This window comes from Tachyglossus aculeatus, chromosome 14 (assembly GCF_015852505.1).
Source record: "Tachyglossus aculeatus isolate mTacAcu1 chromosome 14, mTacAcu1.pri, whole genome shotgun sequence".
NCBI classification, from domain to species: Eukaryota; Metazoa; Chordata; class Mammalia; order Monotremata; family Tachyglossidae; genus Tachyglossus; species Tachyglossus aculeatus.
This window is the reverse complement of record NC_052079.1, coordinates 52,130,271-52,152,137: the sequence shown is the minus strand read 5'-3', so window position 1 is coordinate 52,152,137 and position 21,867 is coordinate 52,130,271. Positions and strand designations below refer to the sequence as shown.

Below are 21,867 nucleotides of genomic sequence, written 5' to 3'. Positions count from 1 at the left end.
GACCGTCTGTATATGTTGCCCTCTTGTACTTCCCAAGCGCTTAGTACAGTGCTCTGCACATAGTAAGCGCTCAATAAATACGATTGAATGAATGAATGAATGAATGAATGGCTCGGGATATGCTGCCACCTGCTGGGAGGAGCGAGCACTGGTCCCCTTTGTTTTAGAGGTGCTCGAAGCCCCTCCGATAATAATAATAATAATAATAATAATTATGGCATTTATTAAGCACTTACTATGTGCAAAGCACTGTTCTAAGCACAGGGGAGGTTACAAGGCAATCAGGTTGTCCCTCGGGGGACTCACAGTCTTAATCCCCATTTTACAGATGAGGGAACTGAGGCCCAGAGCAGTGAAGTGACTTGCCCAAAGTCACACAGCTGACAATTGGCAGAGCCGGGATTTGAACCCATGACCTCTGACTCCAAAGCCCAGGCTCTTTTCCACTGAGCCACGCTGCTTCTCCGATGGGCATCACCATTAATCACCCCATTGGGGGAAGCCTACACCTAAGGCTTCTGGAGAGGAGATGGCCCAGAGACCTTTCATCATCATCATCATCATCAATCGTATTTATTGAGCGCTTACTATGTGCAGAGCACTGTACTAAGCGCTTGGGAAGTACAAATTTGCAACATATAGAGACAGTCCCTACCCAACAGTGGGCTCCCCGTCTTTCCCACTGCTGATCCTTATTTCTTCAGGGAGGATAAGACAGCTGGAATGGCCTTAATAATAATGATGGCATTTGTTAAGCGCTTACTATGTGCAAAGCACCGTTCGAAGCGCTGGGGGCTGCGGGGGGGGGGGGATACAAGGTGATCAGGTTGTCCCACAGGAGGCACACAGTCTTCATCCCCATGTTCATTCATTCAACCGTATTTATTGAGCGCTTACTGTGTAAGCGCTTGGGAAGTACAAGTTGGCAACAGTGGGCTCACAGTCTAGAAGGGGGAGACAGAGAACAAAACAAAATATATTTTCCAGATGAGGGAACTGGGGCTCAGAGAAGTGAAGTGACTTGCCCGAGGTCACACAGCAGACATGTGGCGGAGCTAGGATTAGAACACATGATGATGATGGCATTTTATTAAGCGCTTACTATGTGCAAAGCAGTGTTCTATGCGCTGGGGAGATTACAAGGTGATCAGGTTGTCCCACGGGGGCTCACAGTCTTAATCCCCATTTTCCAGATGAGGTAACTGAGGCCCAGAGAAGTGAAGTGACTTGCCCAAAGTCACACAGCTGACAATTGGCGGAGCTGGGATTTGAACCCATGACCTCTGACTCCAAAGCCCATGCTCTTTCCACTGAGCCACGCTGCTTTGCCACACCCACGGGTCCTGATTAGGACTCTAGTGGGTTTAGGGTAGTGGAATAATCAAAATGACAACACCGAGAATAACAATGATAATAAAAATTGTGGTATCTGTTAAGCGCTTGGCTTAGTGGAAAGATCCCGGGCTTGGGAGTCAGAGGTCATGGGTTCTAATCCCGGCTCCACCACCTGTCAGCTGTGTGACTTTGGGCAAGTCACTTAACTTCTCTGTGCCGCAGTTATCTCATCTGTAAAATGGGGATGAAGACTGTGAGCCCCACGTGGGACAACCTGATAATCTTGCATCTGCCTCAGCGCTTAGAACAGTGCTTGGCACATAGTAAGCGCTTAACAAATACCATTATTATTAGTATTATACTTTTTTCTTTAGGAAGGATAAGACAAGTGAAATGGGCTAAATGCCAGACCCACTGGTCCTGCTTAAGACTATAGTGGGTTTAGGGTAGTGGAATAATCAAAATGACAATACTGATAATAATAATGATAATAATTGTGGTATTTGTTAAGCGCTTACTATATGTCAGGCACTGTACTAAGTGCTGGGCTAGATACAGGCTAATCGGTTGGACAGAGTCCGTATCCCACACTGGGCTCACCATTTTAATCCCCATTTTCCAACTGAGGTAGCTGAGGCCCAGAGAAGTTAAGTGACTCGCCCAAGGTCACACAGCAGACGCAGTGGCAGAGCTGGGATTAGAACCCAGGTCCTTTTGACTTCCGGGCCTGTGCTGTACCCATGAGGCCAGGCTGCTTCTCATCATCATCAATCGTATTTATTGAGCGCTTACTGTGTGCAGAGCACTGTACTAAGCGCTTGGGAAGTCCAAGTTGGCAACATATAGAGACCGTCCCTACCCAACAGTGGGCTCACAGTCTAAAAGGGGGAGACAGAGAACAAAACAAAACATGCTAACAAAATAAAATAAATAGAATAGATATGTACAAGTAAACAGAGTAATAAATATGAACAAACATATATCCATATATACAGGTGCTGTAGGGAAGGGAAGGAGGTAAGATGGGGGGGACGGAGAGGGGGACGAGGGGGAGAGGAAGGAAGGGGCTCAGTCTGGGAAGGCCTCCCGGAGGAGGTGAGCTCTCAGTAGGGCCTTGAAGGGAGGAAGAGAGCTAGCTTGGCGGATGGGCAGAGGGAGGGCATTCCAGGGCCTGTGCCCACTCCTTCCTCTTTGCACACATTTGTGCGAATCTGGGTGCTTCTTCCTGAAATCTCCTCTCTCCTGCCGCCACCATCGACATCCAAAGAAGTCCTTTTAGCTTAGGGATGGACACAGCCATGTCCATAAGAGCAACGGAGGGGTGGGCTGGAGAAGGGTGTGCTCTTAGAACAGTCACTGCGACTTCCCCTAGGTGCTGTGCACATGGCAAGCGCTCAATTAATACCACTGATGGATGGATTCCCCATTCTCTCTCCATTTTGCTCAATTCAGGAGCTTCAGAGAGTAGGGAGTTCATGGCAAGTGCTCAGTTAATACCACCGATGGATGGATTCCCCATTCTCTCTCCATTTTGCTCAATTCAGGAGCTTCCGAGAGTAGGGAGTTCATGGCAAGTGCTCAGTTAATACCACCGATGGATGGATTCCCCATTCTCTCTCCATTTTGCTCAATTCAGGAGCTTCCGAGAGTAGGGAGCTCATGGCAAGTGCTCAGTTAATACCACCGATGGATGGATTCCCCATTCTCTCTCCATTTTGCTCAATTCAGGAGCTTCAGAGAGTAGGGAGTTCATGGCAAGTGCTCAGTTAATACCACCGATGGATGGATTCCCCATTCTCTCTCCATTTTGCTCAATTCAGGAGCTTCCGAGAGTAGGGAGCTCATGGCAAGTGCTCAGTTAATACCACCGATGGATGGATTCTCCATTCTCTCTCCATTTTGCTCAATTCAGGAGCTTCAGAGAGTAGGGAGTTCATGGCAAGTGCTCAGTTAATACCACCGATGGATGGATTCCCCATTCTCTCTCCATTTTGCTCAATTCAGGAGCTTCCGAGAGTAGGGAGTTCATGGCAAGTGCTCAGTTAATACCACCGATGGATGGATTCCCCATTCTCTCTCCATTTTGCTCAATTCAGGAGCTTCCGAGAGTAGGGAGCTCATGGCAAGTGCTCAGTTAATACCACCGATGGATGGATTCCCCATTCTCTCTCCATTTTGCTCAATTCAGGAGCTTCAGAGAGTAGGGAGTTCATGGCAAGTGCTCAGTTAATACCACCGATGGATGGATTCCCCATTCTCTCTCCATTTTGCTCAATTCAGGAGCTTCCGAGAGTAGGGAGCTCATGGCAAGTGCTCAGTTAATACCACTGATGGATGGATTCCCCATTCTCTCTCCATTTTGCTCAATTCAGGAGCTTCAGAGAGTAGGGAGTTCATGGCAAGCGCTCAGTTAATACCACCGATGGATGGATTCCCCATTGTCTCTCCCTTTTGCTCAATTCAGGAGCTTCAGAGAGTAGGGAGTTCATGGCAAGTGCTCAGTTAATACCACCGATGGATGGATTCTCCATTCTCTCTCCATTTTGCTCAATTCAGGAGCTTCAGAGAGTAGGGAGTTCATGGCAAGTGCTCAGTTAATACCACCGATGGATGGATTCCCCATTCTCTCTCCATTTTGCTCAATTCAGGAGCTTCAGAGAGTAGGGAGTTCATGGCAAGCGCTCAGTTAATACCACCGATGGATGGATTCCCCATTGTCTCTCCCTTTTGCTCAATTCAGGAGCTTCAGAGAGTAGGGAGTTCATGGCAAGTGCTCAGTTAATACCACCGATGGATGGATTCCCCATTCTCTCTCCATTTTGCTCAATTCAGGAGCTTCAGAGAGTAGGGAGTTCATGGCAAGTGCTCAGTTAATACCACTGATGGATGGATTCCCCATTCTCTCTCCATTTTGCTCAATTCAGGAGCTTCAGAGAGTAGGGAGTTCATGGCAAGTGCTCAGTTAATACCACTGATGGATGGATTCCCCATTCTCTCTCCGTTTTGCTCAATTCAGGAGCTTCAGAGAGTAGGGAGTTCATGGCAAGCGCTCAGTTAATACCACTGATGGATGGATTCCCCACTCTCTCTCCATTTTGCTCAATTCAGGAGCTTCAGAGAGTAGGGAGTTCATGGCAAGTGCTCAGTTAATACCACCGATGGATGGATTCCCCATTCTCTCTCCATTTTGCTCAATTCAGGAGCTTCCGAGAGTAGGGAGTTCATGGCAAGTGCTCAGTTAATACCACTGATGGACGGATTCCCCATTCTCTCTCCATTTTGCTCAATTCAGGAGCTTCCGAGAGTAGGGAGTTCATGGCAAGTGCTCAGTTAATACCACCGATGGATGGATTCCCCATTCTCTCTCCATTTTGCTCAATTCAGGAGCTTCCGAGAGTAGGGAGGTCTGGGGCCTTGGAGCGGTACCTTGAAAGCGTCGTTTCCCTTGGCGTTCTTCAGGATCCCGAGCTCCTTCAGCTTCTGTCCTATTAATGTCAGCATAAGGCTGTAGATGTTCTCCAGGCTTGTCCCAGGAGTGCAGAGGGTCAGACAGGCCTTCTGGATCTCCAGGACTGCTTCGTACAGCTCTACTTGGGGGGCGGTGAATCTGAGGGGGGGGGGGGCAAGAAAAAGCCACAGGGTCACCTTCCTGCCCAAAGGACGGTTTGGGGCAACCCGAGGTGTGTGTGTGGGGGGGGGGGGGCACAGTGAACTCTGTCGCCTGAAATGGAAAAGTCCAAGACGAGTAGGATTGAGCCCTGAGATTCCTCTGCCCTTCACAATTTACTAATAACTCCTAAGGGGAAACTGATATATATATATATATGCGTATATATATATGTATATGTATTTGTATATATATACACACACACATATATGCATATATATACGTATATATATACATATATATACATATATATGTGCGCATACATATACATATACGTATATACACATATATATGCATATGTATGCATGTATATATACACATATATATGTATATAGATACATATCTATATACATATATACATATATATGTGTATATATACACACATATACACATATATATGCATATATGTATATAGATACGTATCTATATACATATATATGTATATATACATGCATACATATGTACATATATATGTATATAGATACGTATCTATATACACATATATGTATACATATACGTATATACACATATATATGCATATGTATGCATGTATATATACATATATATGTATATAGATACGTATCTATATACATATATATGCATATAGATACGTATCTATATACATATATATACATATATATATACACATATATGTATATATGCACATATATGTATGTATGCTTGTACATATTTATTACTCTATTTATTTATTTATTTATTTTGCTTGTACATATCTATTCTATTTATTTTACTTTGTTAGTATGTTTGGTTTTGTTCTCTGCCTCCCCCTTTTAGACTGTGAGCCCACTGTTGGGTAGGGACCGTCTCTAGATGTTGCCAATTTGTACTTCCCAAGCGCTTAGTACGGTGCTCAGTATATAGTAAGCGCTCAATAAATACGATTGATGATGATGATGAAGTTGTGAGAGGCTGGAAATGGGATCACACAGATTAGCGATCAATCCATCACTCAATCGTATTTGTTGAGCGCTTCCTGTGTGCAGAGCACTGGACTAAGCGCTTGGGAAGTCCAAGTTGGCAACATATAGAGACGGTCCCTACCCAACAGTGGGCTCACAGTCTAGCGATGGTGGTCAGAAGCAGCGTGGCTCAGTGGAAAGAGCCCGGGCTTTGGAATCAGAGGTCTTGGGTTCGAATCCCGGCTCCGCCACATGCCCGCTGTGTGGCCTTGGGCAAGTCACTTAACTTCTCTGAACCTCAGTTACCCCATCTGTAAAACGGGGATTGACTGTGAGCCCCACGTGGGACAACCTGATCACGTTGTATCCCCTCCAGCGCTTAGAACAGTGCTTTGCACATAGTAAGCGCTTAACAAATGCCATCATTATTATTATTATTATTACCAGGAGAGAGATCATTGAGTCTCAGTTCTTGGAAATGGTTTTTTTAGTGTGAGGGAGGGACTCCCTTCAAAGCCCTACTGAGAGCTCACCTCCTCCAAGAGGCTTCCCAGACTGAGCCCCCTTTTCCCTCTCCTCCTCCCCATCCCCCCCGCCCTACCTCCTTCCCCTCCCCACAGCACTTGTATATATATTTGTACAGATTTATTACTCTATTTATTTTACTTGTACATATTTACTATTGTATTCATTTTGTCAATTATGTACCTATAGCTTTAATTCTAATAGCTTTAATTCAGAGAAGCAGCGTGGCTCAGTGGAAAGAGCCTGGGCTTTGGAGTCAGTGGTCATGGGTTCAAATCCCGGCTCCGCCAAGTGTCAGCTGCTGTGTGACTTTGGGCAAGTCGCTTAACTTCTCTGTGCCTCGGTTACCTCCTCTGTAAAATGGGGATTGACTATGAGCCCTCCGAGGGACAGCCTGATCACTCTGTAGCCTCTCCAGTGCTTAGAACAGTGCTTTGCACATAGTAAGAGCTTAATAAATGCCATCATTATTATTATTTGCCCTGACGGCAGTGCTCCGCACATAGTAAGCGCTCAATAAATACGATTGATGATGCTGATGACTTCGACACCTGTCTACATGTTTTGTTTTGTTGTCTGTCTCCCCCTTCTAGACTGTGAGCCCACTGTTGGGTAGGGACCGTCTCCGTATATTGCCAACTTGTACTTCCCAAGCGCTTAGTCCAGTGCTCTGCACATAGTGAGCGCTCAATAAATACGACTGAATGAATGAATGGCTGGAGAAAAGTGGCCTTTTGGCTTCAGATTCGAAGGCTCCGGGGTTTCTTCAAATAACTAAAGTTCAAATAACTAAAGTCTGTGCCACAGTTACTGGTCTCGGGGCCCGTCCGGATTAAGCCTTGCTAAAACCTCGGTCACGGGGCAAAACTGCCGTGAAATTTGGTAGCTCGTGTGGACCGGTGATGTCTACCGCCCACTTGCCGACACCCCCACAGCCCAAATCCAAGTCCCGCTGGGAGAGAGGGGGCGGCGGCTTCTCTCTGGGTGTCCTACCTGCCGTTGACAGGCCAAGTGCGGGTGATGTCGCTCACGTAGCAGGAGAACTCGCAACCTCCGTCCAGCAGCACCATCTCCCCATCCTGGAATGGAGGGACCAAGGTCAGGCGGGAGGGCTCTGCTCTGGGCTCCCCATTTACTTGTGGCATCCTGTTTTGGGGTGAGTCTAAGGCAGGAGGGCAGATCTGACCTGGTTCCACCTAATACAGAGAAGCAGCGTGGCTCAGCGGAAAGAGCCCGGGCTTTGGAGTCAGAGGTCGTGGGTTCGAATCCCAGCTCCACCGCAAGTCTGCTGTGTGACCTTGGGCAAGTCACTTAGCTTCTCTGACCCTCAGTTACCTCTTTTGTAAAAATGGGGATTAAGACTGTGAGCCCCATGTGGGACAACTTGATCACACTGTATCCCCCCCAGCGCTTAGAACAGTGCTTTGCACATAGTAAGCGCTTAACAAATGCCATTATTATTATTAATATAGAGAAGCACCTTAGAGAAGCAGCGTGGCTCAGTGGAAAGAGCCCGAGCTTTGGAGTCAGAGGTCGTGGGTTCAAATCCTGGCTCCGCCGCGTGTCAGCTTTGTGACTTTGGGCAAGTCACTTAACTTCTGAGACTCAGTTCCCTCATCTGGAAAACGGGGATTGAAACTGTGAGCCCCAAGTGGGACAACCTGATCACCTTGTATCCTCCCTAGCGCTTAGAACAGTGCTTTGCATATAGTAAGTGCTTAACAAATACCATTATTATTATTATTATTATTATTATTATTAATATGAGGACACAGGACTAGGCTCCCTCATTAAAACTTCCCAGAAGAATTGCGGTTCGTAACCACTCTCTTCCCAGCACTCCTCTGGGTTCCTGCAATTATTCTCAAGTGTTTTGCTCTCCAAGAAGGGGAATCCCAACTTCCTAAACTTTACCCAAAGCAACTTTTTGGAGTTTCCACCACCACCACCATCCTCCTCCTTCCCTATGGTCTTTATTAATAACAACTTTGGTACTTGTTAAGCGCTACGTGCCAGGTACTGTATTAAGCGCTGGGGTAGGTACAGGCAAATCGCGTTGGACAGAGTCCCTGTCCCATACGGGGTTCACAGTCTCAATCCCCATTTTAAGATGAGGTAACTGAGGCCCAGAAAAGTGAAGTGACTTGCCCGAGGTCACACAGCAGCCAAGCGGTGGAGCCGGGATTAGAACCCATGCCCTTCTGACTTCTAAATCTGTGCTCTATTCACTATGCCATGCTGCTTAAGTGCCTAATGGGTGCAAAGCACTGTTCTAAGCACTTAGAAGAGCACAACAGAAGCCAAAGATGATGTGGATTTTGATCCCTAAGAGTTTACAGTCTAATGTGAGCCCCCCGTGGGACAACCCGATCATCTTGTAACCTCCCTAGCGCTTAGAACAGTGCTTTGCGCATAGTAAGCGCTTAATAAATGCTATCATTATTATAATGGAAAGAAGATATACAGACTCAAAATTACTTACAAAGAGTAAATATAGGAGGATGGACAACATCAGAGTAGATGGTCTTTTCATGGTATTTGTTAAGCATTTACTACTTACTAAGTTCTGGGGTGGATACAAGCTAATCAGGTTGGACACAGACCACGTCCCACATAGGGCTCCCAGCCTTAATCCCCATTTTGCAGATGAGTTAACTGAGACCCAGAGAAGTTAAGTGACTTGCCCAAGGTCCCACAGCAGACAAGTGGCAGAGCCGGAATTACAACCCAGGTCCTTCTGATTCACAGGTCCATGCTCTACCCACTAGGCCACGCCACGTATCTAGTATATTTCTCTAGTTGCGAAAATATAGTAAGATGAAGTAGCTGAAATTTCAAAGCCAGTCAAACAATTGGGGATATATGCATATATATCTGCATAAATATAGCTCACAAGGGCTAAAGTTGGCTGGCACGTTGAGATAGTGAATTGGGAATTCTCTTTCCCAATCTCTTCCGTGGACTCCTCCTCTGCCTCCTGCCCCCAAACTGTGGGAGTCCCTCGAGGTTCAGTTCCGGGTCCCCTTCTATTTTCCATCTACACCTACTCCCTTGGATAACTCATTTGTTCCCAAGGCTTCAACTTCCATTTCTATGTAGATGATTCCCAAATCTACCCACTGTTGGGTAGGGACTGTCTCTATATGCTGCCAACTTGGACTTCCCAAGCGCTTAGTACAGTACTCTGCAATCAATCAATACGATTGATTGATTGATTGATTCTCTGAAGTCCAGCATTTCCTCCTGCCTTCAGGCCATCTCTACTTGAATATCCTGCGGTCATCTCACACTTAACATGCCCAAAACAGAGCTCATCTTCCCACCCAAACCCTGTCCTCCCCTTGACTTTCCTGTCACTTTAGATAGCACTACCATCCTTCCTGTCTCACAAGCTGGTAAACTTGGCATTATCCTCGACTCCCCTCTCTCATTCAACTCACATATTCAATAATCCTGTTGGTTCAACCTTCACAACATCGCTAAAATCCACCCTTTCCTATCCAATCGGCTACCACATTAATCCAAAGATTTATCCTATCCTGCCTTGATTACTGTGTCAGCCTCCCTTGGGGACCCCCTACTTCCTTTTTCCACCCCAGTCCATACTTCATTCTCCTGCCCGGATCATTTTTCAGCAAAAACATTCAGATCGCGTTTCCCCACTCCTCAAGGAACTCCAGTGGTTGCCCATCCACCTCCGCAGCAAGCAAAAACTCCTCACCATTGGCTTTAAAGCAGTCCATCGCCTTGTCCCCTCCTACCTCACCTCGTTACTCTCCCGATGCTGATGATGGCATTTATTAAGCGCTTACTATGTGCAAAGCACTGTTCTAAGCGCTGGGGAGGTTACAAGGTGATCAGGTTGTCCCACGGGGGGGGGGGGGGGCACACAGTCTTAATCCCCATTTTGCAAATGAGGTAACTGAGGCACAGAGAAGTTAAGTGACTTGCCAAAGTCTACACACTTTCTGTATCACCCTTGCATTTGGATTTGCTCCCTTTATTCACCCCTCCCTTAGCCCCACACCACATATATAAAACCATGACTCATTTATATTGATGTCTATCTTCCCTTCTAGACAGTAAGCTCATTGCAGGCAGGGAGCGTGTCTATCCTGCTATAGTGTGCTCTCCCTAGCTCTTAGTACAGTGCTCTGCACACAGTAAGTGCTAACCACCATTGATTGAATTCACTGATTTTGGGGAGAAAGGGCTTGAAAAGACCTTTGAAGATGGGGAGAAAGAGATGCTGTAGTGTGAAGAGGCATTTCAGGCAGGAGAAGCTGTGAACAAAGGGGGTCACAGGGGCAGAGCTGAGAATGAGGTAAAGTTATAAGGTGATCTTGGGAGGAGAGAAATGAATGCACAGGTGACGAGAGCAGAAACGATGGAAAATAGTCTTGAAGCCAATGGTCAGGAGTTTCGGAGTTTCTGCTTGATGCAGATCGGTAGCCACTGGAAGCTTTTGAAGAGTGAAAGGATGTGTTGAGACATGCAAAGAAGATGGTAAAAATAACAATTACGGCATTTGTTAAGCTCTTACTATGTGCCAAGCACTGTTCTAAGCACTGGGGTATATATAAGGTAAATCAGGTTGGATCCAGTCCCTGTCCCACATGGGGCTCACAGTCTGAATCCCCATTTTACAGATCAGGTAACTGAGGCACAGGGAGGTGAAGTGACTCGCCTACGGTCACACAGGAGACAAGTGGCGGAGCCAGAATTAGAACCCAGGTCCTGCTGACTCCTGGGCCCGTGCTCTATCCACTAGGCCAGACTGCTTCTCAATGATCCAGACGGCAGCGGCGGAGAGGGGCACTGAAGGCCCTCACTTATACTTAGTCGGAGGTCATGGGTTCAAATCCTGGCCCCCGCCAATTGTCAGCTGTGTGACTTTGGGCAAGTCACTTCACTTCCCTGTGCCTCAGTTACCTCATCTGCAAAACGGGGATTAAGACTGTGAGCCCCGCCGTGGGACAACCTGATCACCTTGTAGCCTCCTCAGCTCTTAGAACAGTACTTTGCACGTAGTAAGCGCCTAATAAATGCCATTATTATTATTATTATTCTTATACTAGGCAGGGCATACAAGACGTGAATAGACTTTCTCCCACCCCTGTCCCCCGACAAGTAAGAGCAGAAAGGGTCTGAGGAGTGAACGTGCCTTTGGTTCGAACTGTGGTTTGTCCTCTGTAAAGACATCTCGTTTACCTGGATAAGTTGATTGTTCTTCACATAGTGCAAAGTGTTGGACCGGTTGCCGCCAGCAACCACAGGTGGATAGGCCAAGATGTCTGCACCACGAGCCCGGCATTCATATTCAAACTGCAACAAAAAAGTAAATCCTGAAGTCAGTGGTAACAGGCTGGAAGTTCATTCCATCGTAATTTCATTTAATCATATTTATTGAGTGCTTTCTGTGGGCAGAGAAAATCCTGAAGTCAGTGGTAACAGGCTGGAAGTTCATTCCATCGTAATTCCATTTAATTGTATTTATTGAGTGCTTTCTGTGTGCAGAGAAAATCCTGAAGTCAGTGGTAACAGGCTGGAAGTTCATTCCATCGTAATTTCATTAAATCGTATTTATTGAGTGCTTTCTGTGTGCAGAGAACTGTATTAAGTGCTTGGGACAGTACAATATAACAATAAACGGACACATTCCCTGCCCACGATGAGTTTACAGTCTAATCTTCAGAGGTCAACTGCCCAACATGATGCTTCCCGATGGGACCACACCCAAGTCACCCCAGGTGAATCGATTTACCGACTCTTTTCAAGACCTTCCGAACAGTAATACCCTACCTTCCCTTGATCATCTGGCCCAGTATTTCAATTTAACTCACTCCTTCCCATCAGAATTTGTGAATGGCACTTTGGAAACTCTAAAATTCTTCTGGGCCGGTCATACATTCCAGAAGGCCCTCAGAAATCTTCACTGCTATGAATGGGAGGGAAATTCACCCATTCTTTCCTTGCATCTAACGTAAACCCTATGTGCTATTTGCAATTTAAACCCATTTCCTCTTGATCAGTGGAGATGAAAGCAGTTGGTTACTTTCTTTTGTTCAGTTTCTCTTCATAACTTTCATGTCATCTCCAGCCTTTTGCTCTCCAAGCCAATAATTCATGCTTTTGACCTTTCCTCATAATTCCTCTTTTCCAAACCTTTAATCACTTTTACTGTTCTCCTCTGTACCCTCTCCAAATTCTCTGTATTTCTTGAGCCCATAACTGGAAGCCAACTCACTTTACTGAAACCCTGACCAGTGTTGCATACACAAGGTTCCTACACACTTCTACTACTAGTAACACTTCCCACTATCCTGCTTTGTGACAACAGCACTGCAGGGCTGACTCACATTCAGCCTTTTAAATAGCCACTAGCCCATTCACTCTGGAAGAGCAACAATTTAAACTGGAGAGAGGGAAAGAGTGCCAGTTTCATTTCTTTTCCCTTTTAAGTGTTTTACCCCACACGATTACTGCTGAACGACATTCTGTTTGGCTTTGACCACTCAAACTAACAGACAAATCTGAACATGAATCCTGCTTTTTTTAAGTGCCTAATACGGAATAATGGACTCTCAATTGCCCAAGATGCCAGCCACTTCGCATCAGCCCTCTCACCATCCTGCTGCCTTTCGCTTGGACTCAATGAACTCGATGAACAAACTTCCTAGTCCATGCTTCAGACCATTCACAGGAATGTTAAAAAAACAATCCACCAACTTCAGGACTGATCCCTTTAAAGAACTCTCCTTTACTACATCCGTCCTTCCCCCTCCCTCTAGGCTTTCACTAAGTATGACCTTTCAGTTAAATAATAACAATAGTAATTATGATAATAATTGTGGTACTTGTTAAGCGCTTAATTTGCTAGGCACTGTTCTAAGTGCTGGGGTAGATACAAGGAAATCAGGTTGGATACAGTGTCTGTCCCACGAAGGCCTCACCGTCATAATCCCCATTTTACAGACGAGGGACTGAGGCACAGAGAAGAGACCTTCCTAAAATCACCCAGGTGACAGAGCCGGGATTAGAACCCAGATCCTTTTGACTCCAAGGCCTGTGCTCTTTCCACTAGGCTAACGCTGCTTTTCCACCTATCCAACAATTGAGCACCTATCCAACAGTTGTGCAGTCCGGACTGTATTTTTCCACTTCATTCATAAGACTCTCACATGGGACAGAATCCACTGCTTTGCCGAAGAAAATCAAGATACATTACTCCTATTGCTCCCACCTGAACCACTAGGCCTGTCATTCTGACACAGAAATAGATTAGAGTGTCACAGTGGGTTTTCTTTCAAAGCCTTGTTGATAAATAACTTTTCTCTCTTCTAGGAGACCGAAGGTTTTTTCCAATACTTTTCCGGCTGCAGAATTTACATTTCCAGGCCTGGGATTCCAGAGTTGACTGAAAAGGAGGATGGAGTCAATCAGTAGTGCTTTAACCACATTCTGAGGTGCGGAGAGAGCCGCCAGCTACGCTTAACTCAACTCCTAGCTGACAGGTACGGATCAACCTGGTTAGGAAGCAGAAAACCATGCTCTGATATGTCAGACAATTGAGAGGAAGAAGAGGGGGAAAAAAAATGTTAGTTACAGGTTCCCTCAGTTTCCCTTCACTGACAGGTCCAGACCCCTGCATAATAAGACATTCCCAAGCCTCTATTTATTTACCTAAGACATGAGCACTTATGTAAACAGTCTTAATCCCTACTATTTCCCTTATCCACAATTTAATAATCCCCTATAGACTGTAAGTTCCTTGTGGGCAAGTTTTACGTAAATATGTATATGTTTGTACGTATTTATTACTCTATTTTATTTGTACATATTTATTCTATTTATTTTATTTTGTTAATATGTTTTGTTTTGTTCTCTGTCTCCCCGTTCTAGACTGTGAGCCCACTGTTGGGTAGGGACCGTCTCTATATGTTGCCAACTTGTACTTCCCAAGCGCTTAGTACAGTGCTCTGCACACAGTAAGTGCTCAATAAATACGATTGATGATGATGATGATGATGAAGAATAAATACGACTGAATGAATGAATGAATGTACTTTCCCAAGTGCTTACTACAATGCTATGCACGTAGTAAGTGCTTAATACTACTGATTGATTGATGAGCCCACATGGACTTGTGATTTTCCCTCCCCCCACCCCTCAACAATCATTAGAATAGTCCACAATCTACTACTCACCTTGGCATAGAGAAATGCTTCACTTATAGGAGATTTGCTGGCAAACATGGTCTCTATGAAAGCCTATCAAAAAAAAAACCCAAAAAAATAAAAAAAAAACAGGAGTTGGGGCAGGAATTACAGTCTCTTTTAGCTTGGTTTCCTATGCCTGAGAAACTCAAAATGATGAGATGGCAATCAACCTCTATATTTTGTCTGTCCGCTTTAAAGAGGCAACTTTCCGAAGCAATCGGAAGCTAGCGTCCGGAGCCGAGATGACAAAATTCTCTTTCCTGCAAAACCCGAGGGGTGACCTGGTTGGACGGGAAACCAACCGTCATACTTCAGAAACTGGGCTGATAACTGGGGGACGTTAGCTGGGAAAACCATTCGCTTCTTCTGTGACAGCGGGTCTCCTCACGCTTGAGAGATTAGGAGAGAAGGGCCCATTGCTCTGCCCAAATCAACACTTACTTTGTGTCAGGCACTGTTCTAAGCTCTGTTCCTGCTCCCAGCCTGGCCCTGGAGCCTGTCGGAGACTCTGCGGACTGGACATCATCATCATCATCAATCGTATTTACTGAGCGCTTACTGTGTGCAGAGCACTGTACTAAGCGCTTGGGGACAGAGATCCCTCTCTCCCCTGCCTGGCAGTCTGATGAGCAATCTCCATTTAGTCTGTAAGCTCGTTATGGGCAGGGAATGTGTCTGTTTACCACTCTATTGTACACTCCCCAGTTTTTAGCACTGGGCTCTGCCTACAGTTAAGCGCTCAATAAATACTACTGACTGACTAATCTCCGCCCCCCACCCCCCGCCTTACCCCCTTCCCCTCCCCACAGCACCTGTATATATGTTTGTACGTATTTATTACTCTATTTGTACGCATTTATTCTATTTATTTCATTTTGTTAATATTTTTTGTTTTGTTCTCTGTCTCCCCCTTCTAGACTGTGAGCCCACTGTTGGGTAGGGACCGTCTCTATATGTCGCCAACTTGGACTTCCCAAGCACTTAGTACAGTGCCCTGCACACCGTAAGCGCTCAATAAATACGATTGAATGAATGAATAATCTAGGGGCCAGGTGGCTCTACAAATCGTTGGCCCTAAGGGATTTAGATTTGTAGAGCCACAGCAGGGCTCGGATGACCATTAAAAAAAGAAAAACAAAAAAAGAGAGAGGCACCTCTGGTCAGTTTGGTCTGCCCCAGGGGTGGATGGGAAATTCCAGCCCAGCCTGGCCAAAACTGACTTGGCCGTTCTTGGCTCTTACGGTATACTTTCGTGTGATCGCTTTAATTCCAAAGCTTATCCACTCTTATCCAAAAGCTTAGAAAACCCATACAAAAAGAAGACACACACCCCCGCGCCCGCTTCAAACTTCTTGAGGATGCCATACCTGGGACGTCAGCTTCCCGGCCACCTGCATCAGCTCAATCTCGGCTGGGGATTTGATGAGCCGGAGCTGCTGCACCAGGTGCTGGAGCCCTCGGACCCTGTTCTTGCTCCTGGCTTTGGCTTCGGTGAGAGGCTGCAGGAAGTCTGAGTGAAGCTGGGCGTGGGCCGGCCTTGTCCAGTCATACCAAACCGTGTTGGTCTCGGCTTTTACCACGAAACCGGAAAAGGTAAATAAATGAAAATAATCGGAAAAACACCACACGGGCAAAAACGGCTTTTTGAGGGTTAGGCCTTCAATCACTTCTCAGCCAGGACCGCGTTATAGAGAGATGCAGTCCCTTTGCTTAAAAGATGTGACTGAGGGGTTTCTGTCAAGGGAGGGGGGGTGAGGGAAAGGAGGAGGGAGAAGGGCCCCAAAGGGTTCAGTCTTAGGGACTGATTAACTTAGACCTTGAGATTATCCTGGTAAATGAGCAATAACAAAACTCAAATTCCAAAGAGTATTACAGACCCCGTCTAGAGGCAGTGGTGGTGGAGAGGTGCAAGAAGAAAGCAAGCACTTGCTAAGACTATGACCCTGGGTTCAAGCTCTCCGATACCTCACAAAAGACCTCTCTGTCGCAGAAGGAGGGGCCTCTTGTACAGTTCATCATTTTGGAAGGGGAAATTCTTCAGCTCGGGCCCCAGAACCCCTAAAGCCAGACACGCTTCTGCCCTTCTCGCCCCCTTCCCTCTTAGAAATCCAAGTGGAGGGCGGTGATCAGGAAGTTGCCCTTTCTCGGGTCAGACATTATGACAGGGTTTTCCTCTCGACGGGAACCAGTCCTTCTCTGGTATCATCCTCCCAGTGTTCGTTCGTTCATTCGTTCAATCACATTTATTGACTGCTTACTGTGAGTGCTTACTGTGAGTGCTCAGAAAAGTACAAATAGTAAAAAACTGATACATTCCCTGCCCACAATGAGCTTACAAGCCTAGGGGGGGGATAGACATTAACATAAATAAATTACATACATGTACATGAGTTCTGTGGGGCTGGGACGGGGTTGACCAGGGAACAGCCCTGCTTTCTTGACAGGGGTGTCACTGACAGTAGTTAGGGGAAAAGAGAACTCTGGACTCAGGAATTAAAAAGGGAGCCAATGCTCAGAAGCTACTTGTGAGTTAATGCGAGTGAATTAACTTAGCTTCTCTGTGCCTCAGTTACCTCATTTGTAATACAAGGGGGATTAAGAGTGTGAGCCCAATGTGGGTCAGAGACCGTGTCCAACCTGGTTACCTTGTATCTAACCCAGCACTTAGTGCACAAAGCGCTTAACAGGTACCATTATTATTATTAATAATGGACGGGGGCTTTAAAACTAAAAGGCATTTCCATGCCTATTTAGGAACTAGCCTCCATTTCAGTCATCTGGGAGATGGAAAGCAATACGTTAAGGAAAAACGGCCACCTAACTTGGGAAATGAAAGACAATGTTGATCTGATTGTATTTGTGGACGCGTGTTACCCTCCTGTCGCTGCTCACTCCCCGCCATCCCCCACCGCCCTACCTCCTTCCCCTCCCCACAGCACCTGTAGATATGTTTGTACAGATTTATCACTCTATTTTATTTGTACATATTTACTATTCTATTTTGTTAATCAATCAATCAATCAATCGTATTTATTGAGCGCTTACTATGTGCAGAGCACTGTACTAAGCGCTTGAGAAGTACAAATTGGCATCACATAGAGACAGTCCCTACCCAACAGTGGGCTCACAGTCTAAAAGGGGGAGACAGAGAACAGAACCAAACATACCAACAAAATAAAATAAGTAAGATAGAAATGTACAAGTAAAATAAATAAATAAATGAGTAATAAATATGTACAACCATATATACAGGTGCTGTGGGGAAGGGAAGGAGGTAAGACGGGGGGATGGAGAGGGGGACGAGGGGGAGAGGAAAGAAGGGGCTCAGTCTGGGAAGGCCTCCTGGAGGAGGTGAGCTCTCAGCAGGGCCTTGAAGGGAGGAAGAGAGCTAGCTTGGCGGATGGGCAGAGGGAGCAGGGCATTCCAGGCCCGGGGGATGACGTGGGCCGGGGGTCGATGGCGGGACAGGCGAGAGCAAGGTACAGTGAGGAGATTAGTGGTGGAGGAGCGGAGGGTGCGGGCTGGGCAGTAGAAGGAGAGAAGGGAGGTGAGGTAGGAGGGGGCGAGGTGATGGACAGCCTTGAAGCCCAGGGTGAGGAGTTTCTGCCTGATGCGCAGATTGATCGGTAGCCATTGGAGGTTTTTGAGGAGGGGAGTAATGATGTGCATTTAGCTTTACTTCTCTTTGTCCTGACGACTTGACACCTGTCTGCACTGCTTTGTTTTGTTGTCTGTCTCCCCCTTCTAGACTCTGAGCCCGCTGTTGGGTGGGGACCGTCTCTATACGTCGCCGACTTGGACTTCCCAAGCGCTTAGTACAGTGCTCTGCACACAGGAAGCGCTCAATAAATACGATTGAATGAATGAATGAATGAATGATTCCCCGAGTCAGCTCCATCTCCTCCTGCTCACCTTTCAGCTTCGATACCAGGTGGTGGAACTCCTCCAGGGTGAAGGCTTCGTCCACTCCGGTGAGGGCCACTGCCCCGTCGGGGCCCGACCGTGGCCCATCCCAGAGTTCCCGGCTCGGGTCCCTGCGTGGGACGAAAAGCGTGGCTTTGTGGGACGGCAGCTGTTTGCCCGGAAGGCTCTGCAGCACCAGAATGCTGTCGGGCTCCTGGAAGCCACAGAGGTACAGGAAATGGTTGTCTTGGTGGAAGGTGTAGGGGATGTCGTTGCTCATGTAGTACGTGGGGTTGGATAGCAGGATCACCGTTTGGTCGGTCCCACTCTGCCCCGATGCGTCCTTCTGGATCAGAGACATGAGCTTGTGTCGGCGCAGGGCGTATTCCACCTGGGACAATCCTGGCGTCACTTCCCCTGTGAATGACAAGCACCGATGCTGGGTTGCATGGGTCGAGTGCCGTTCTCTAGAGGACTTTAATCATTCCATCAATCGTATTTATTGAGCGCTTACCGTGTGCAGAGCACTGTACTAAGCGCTTGGGAAGTATAAGTTGGCAACATATAGAGACAGTCCCTACCCAACAGTGGGCTCACAGTCTAGATGGGGGAGAATGAGAACAAAACCAAACATATTAACAAAATAAAATAGAATAGATATGTACAAGCAAAATAGAGTAATGAATATGTACAAACATATATACATATATACAGGTGCTGTGGGGAAGGGAAGGAGGTAAGATGAGGGGGATGGAGAGGGGGGACGAGGGGGAGAGGAAGGAAGGGGCTCAGTCTGGGAAAGCCTCCTGGAGGAGGTGAGCTCTCAGTAGGGCCTTGAAGGGAGGAAGAGAGTTAGCTTGGCAGATGGGCAGAGGGAGGGCATTCCAGGCCCGGGGGATGACGTGGGCTGGGGGTTGGCGGCGGGACAGGCGAGAACGAGGCCTAACGGTGAGGAGATTAGCGGCGGCAGAGGAGCGGAGGGTGCAGGCTGGGCTGGAGAAGGAGAGAAGGGAGGTGAGGTAGGAGAGGGCGAGGGGATGGATGGACAGCCTTGAAGCCCAGGGTGAGGAGTTTCTGCCTGATGTGCAGATTGATTGGTAGCCACTGGAGATTTTTGAGGAGCGGAGTAACATGCCCGGAGTGTTTCTGGACAAAGACAATCTGGGCAGCAGCGTGAAGTATGGATTGAAGTGGAGAGAGACAAGAGGATGGGAGAAGGTCTGCTAGGTGCTTTTTTTCTGGTATTTAAGCCCTTACTATGTGCCACGCACTGTTCTTAAGCGCTGCAGGAGATAATAAAGTTGGACACAATCAACTTCCCACATGGAAATCACAGTCTTAATTCCCATTTTACAGATGAGGTAACTGAGCCTCAGAGACGTGAATAATTATGATAACAACCATAACAACAACAACAATAACTGTATTTGTTAAGCGTAACATGGACTAGTGGCAAGAAGCAGCGTGGCTCAGGGGAAAGAGCACCGGCTTTGGAGTCAGAGATCAGGGGTTCAAATCCCGGCTCCGCCAATTGTCAGCTGTGTGACTCTGGGCACTTAACTTCTCTGTGCTTCAGTTCCCTCATCTGTAAAATGGGGATTATGACTGTGAGCCCCCTGTGGGGCAACCTGGTCACCTTGTAACCTCCCCAGTGCTTAGAACAGTGCTTTGCACATAGTAAGTGCTTAATAAATGCCATCATTTTTATTATTATTGGGAGTCAGAGGTCATGGCTTCTAATCCTGCCTCCACCACAGATCTGCCGTGTGACTGTGGGCAAGTCACTTAACTTCTCTGTGCTTCAGTCACCTCATCTGCAAAATGGGGATTGAGACTGTGAGCCCCACGTGGGACAACCTGATCACGTTGTATCTACCTCAGCGCTGCTTAGAACAGTGCTTGACACATAGTAAGTGCTTAACAAATACCGTTATTATTATTATGATTATATGCCAAGCACTGTACTAAGCACTGGGGTAGATACAAGCTAATCAGGTTGGACATAGTACCTGTCTCACATGGAGCTCACGGCCTTGATTCCCATTTTACAGATGAGGCAACTGAGGAACAGAGAAGTGACTTTGGCACTGTCACACAGAAGACAAGTGGCAGAGCCAGGGTTAGAGCCCAGGTCCCTCTCACTTCCAGGCCTGTGCTCTATTAGGCCACAATTTTTCCATATTGCAGATGGAAAAAAAAAAAGAGCCCCAACAGGTCAATGACTCGCTCCGGATCACCCCTGAAAAAATGGGAGGTGGGGGCGGGGGGAGGTGCTGGGAATAGGACCACAGTCACTTGTTTCTACCCCAGGGCTCAATCACCTAGATAAGGGGAAAGAGAAATTCAACTCCTGAATCACCCCTCTTCTCTATCAATCAATCAATCGTATTCATTGAGCGCTTACTGTGTACAGAGCACTGTACTAAGCGCTTGGGAAGTACAAGTTGGCAACATATAGAGACAGTCCCTGCCCAACAGTGGGCTCACAGTCTAGAAGGGGGAGACGGAGAACAAAACCAAACATACTAACAAAATAAAATAAATAGAATAGATATGTACAAGTAAAATAAATAGAGTAATAAATATGTACAAACATGATACATATATACAGGTGCTGTGGGGAAGGGAAGGAGGTAAGGCTGGGGGTATGGAGAGGGGGAGAAGTGGGAGAGGAAGGAGGGGGCTGAGTGTGGGAAGGCCTCCTGGAGGAGGTGAGCTCTCAGTAGGGCCTTGAAGGGAGGAAGAGAGCTAGCTTGGCGGATGGGCAGAGGGACTGGGGGCATTCCAGGCCCGGGGGAGGACGTGGGCCGGGGGTCGATGGCGGGACAGGCGAGAACGAGGCCTAACGGTGAGGAGATTAGCGGCAGAGGAGCGGAGGGTGCGGGCTGGGCTGGAGAAGGACAGAAGGGAGGTGAGGTAGGAGGGGGCGAGGGGATGGACACCCTTGAAGCCCAGGGTGAGGAGTTTCTGCCTGATGCGCAGATTGATTGGTAGCCACTGGAGATTTCTCTATTAGTGCAACCCCTTCTTTCATTCATTCAATAGTATTTATTGAGCGCTTACTGTGTGCAGAGCACTGTACTAAGCACTTGGGAAGTACAAGTTGGCAACATATAGAGACGGTCCCTACCCAACAGTGGGCTCACAGTCTAGAAGAGACTTCTGAGAGAGCCACCCACCCTGTCAGACGTCCGTAACACCGACCATCCCAGACTGGGCACCATGAGGAGTTGGGGGAGAATTCCTTCTAAATTAGCGTTGCTGCCTGGTTTTGACTTGACCTCAATATTCTTTATCT

General features: G+C 47.0%; 1 protein-coding gene across 1 annotated transcript in view; it reads right to left on the bottom strand.

Moving 5' to 3' along the window:
* XPNPEP3 (X-prolyl aminopeptidase 3) overlaps window positions 1-21,867 on the bottom strand; it is a 55,611-nt gene that overhangs the window by 15,524 nt on the left and 18,220 nt on the right. The window contains exons 3-8 of the mRNA XM_038756342.1: window positions 18,579-18,986; window positions 16,034-16,236; window positions 14,655-14,717; window positions 11,659-11,772; window positions 7,441-7,526; window positions 4,762-4,942 (exon numbers count right to left, since the gene is read on the bottom strand). Coding sequence (XP_038612270.1) covers window positions 4,762-4,942; window positions 7,441-7,526; window positions 11,659-11,772; window positions 14,655-14,717; window positions 16,034-16,236; window positions 18,579-18,986 — 1,055 coding nt within the window. The remainder of the gene's footprint in view (window positions 1-4,761; window positions 4,943-7,440; window positions 7,527-11,658; window positions 11,773-14,654; window positions 14,718-16,033; window positions 16,237-18,578; window positions 18,987-21,867) is intronic.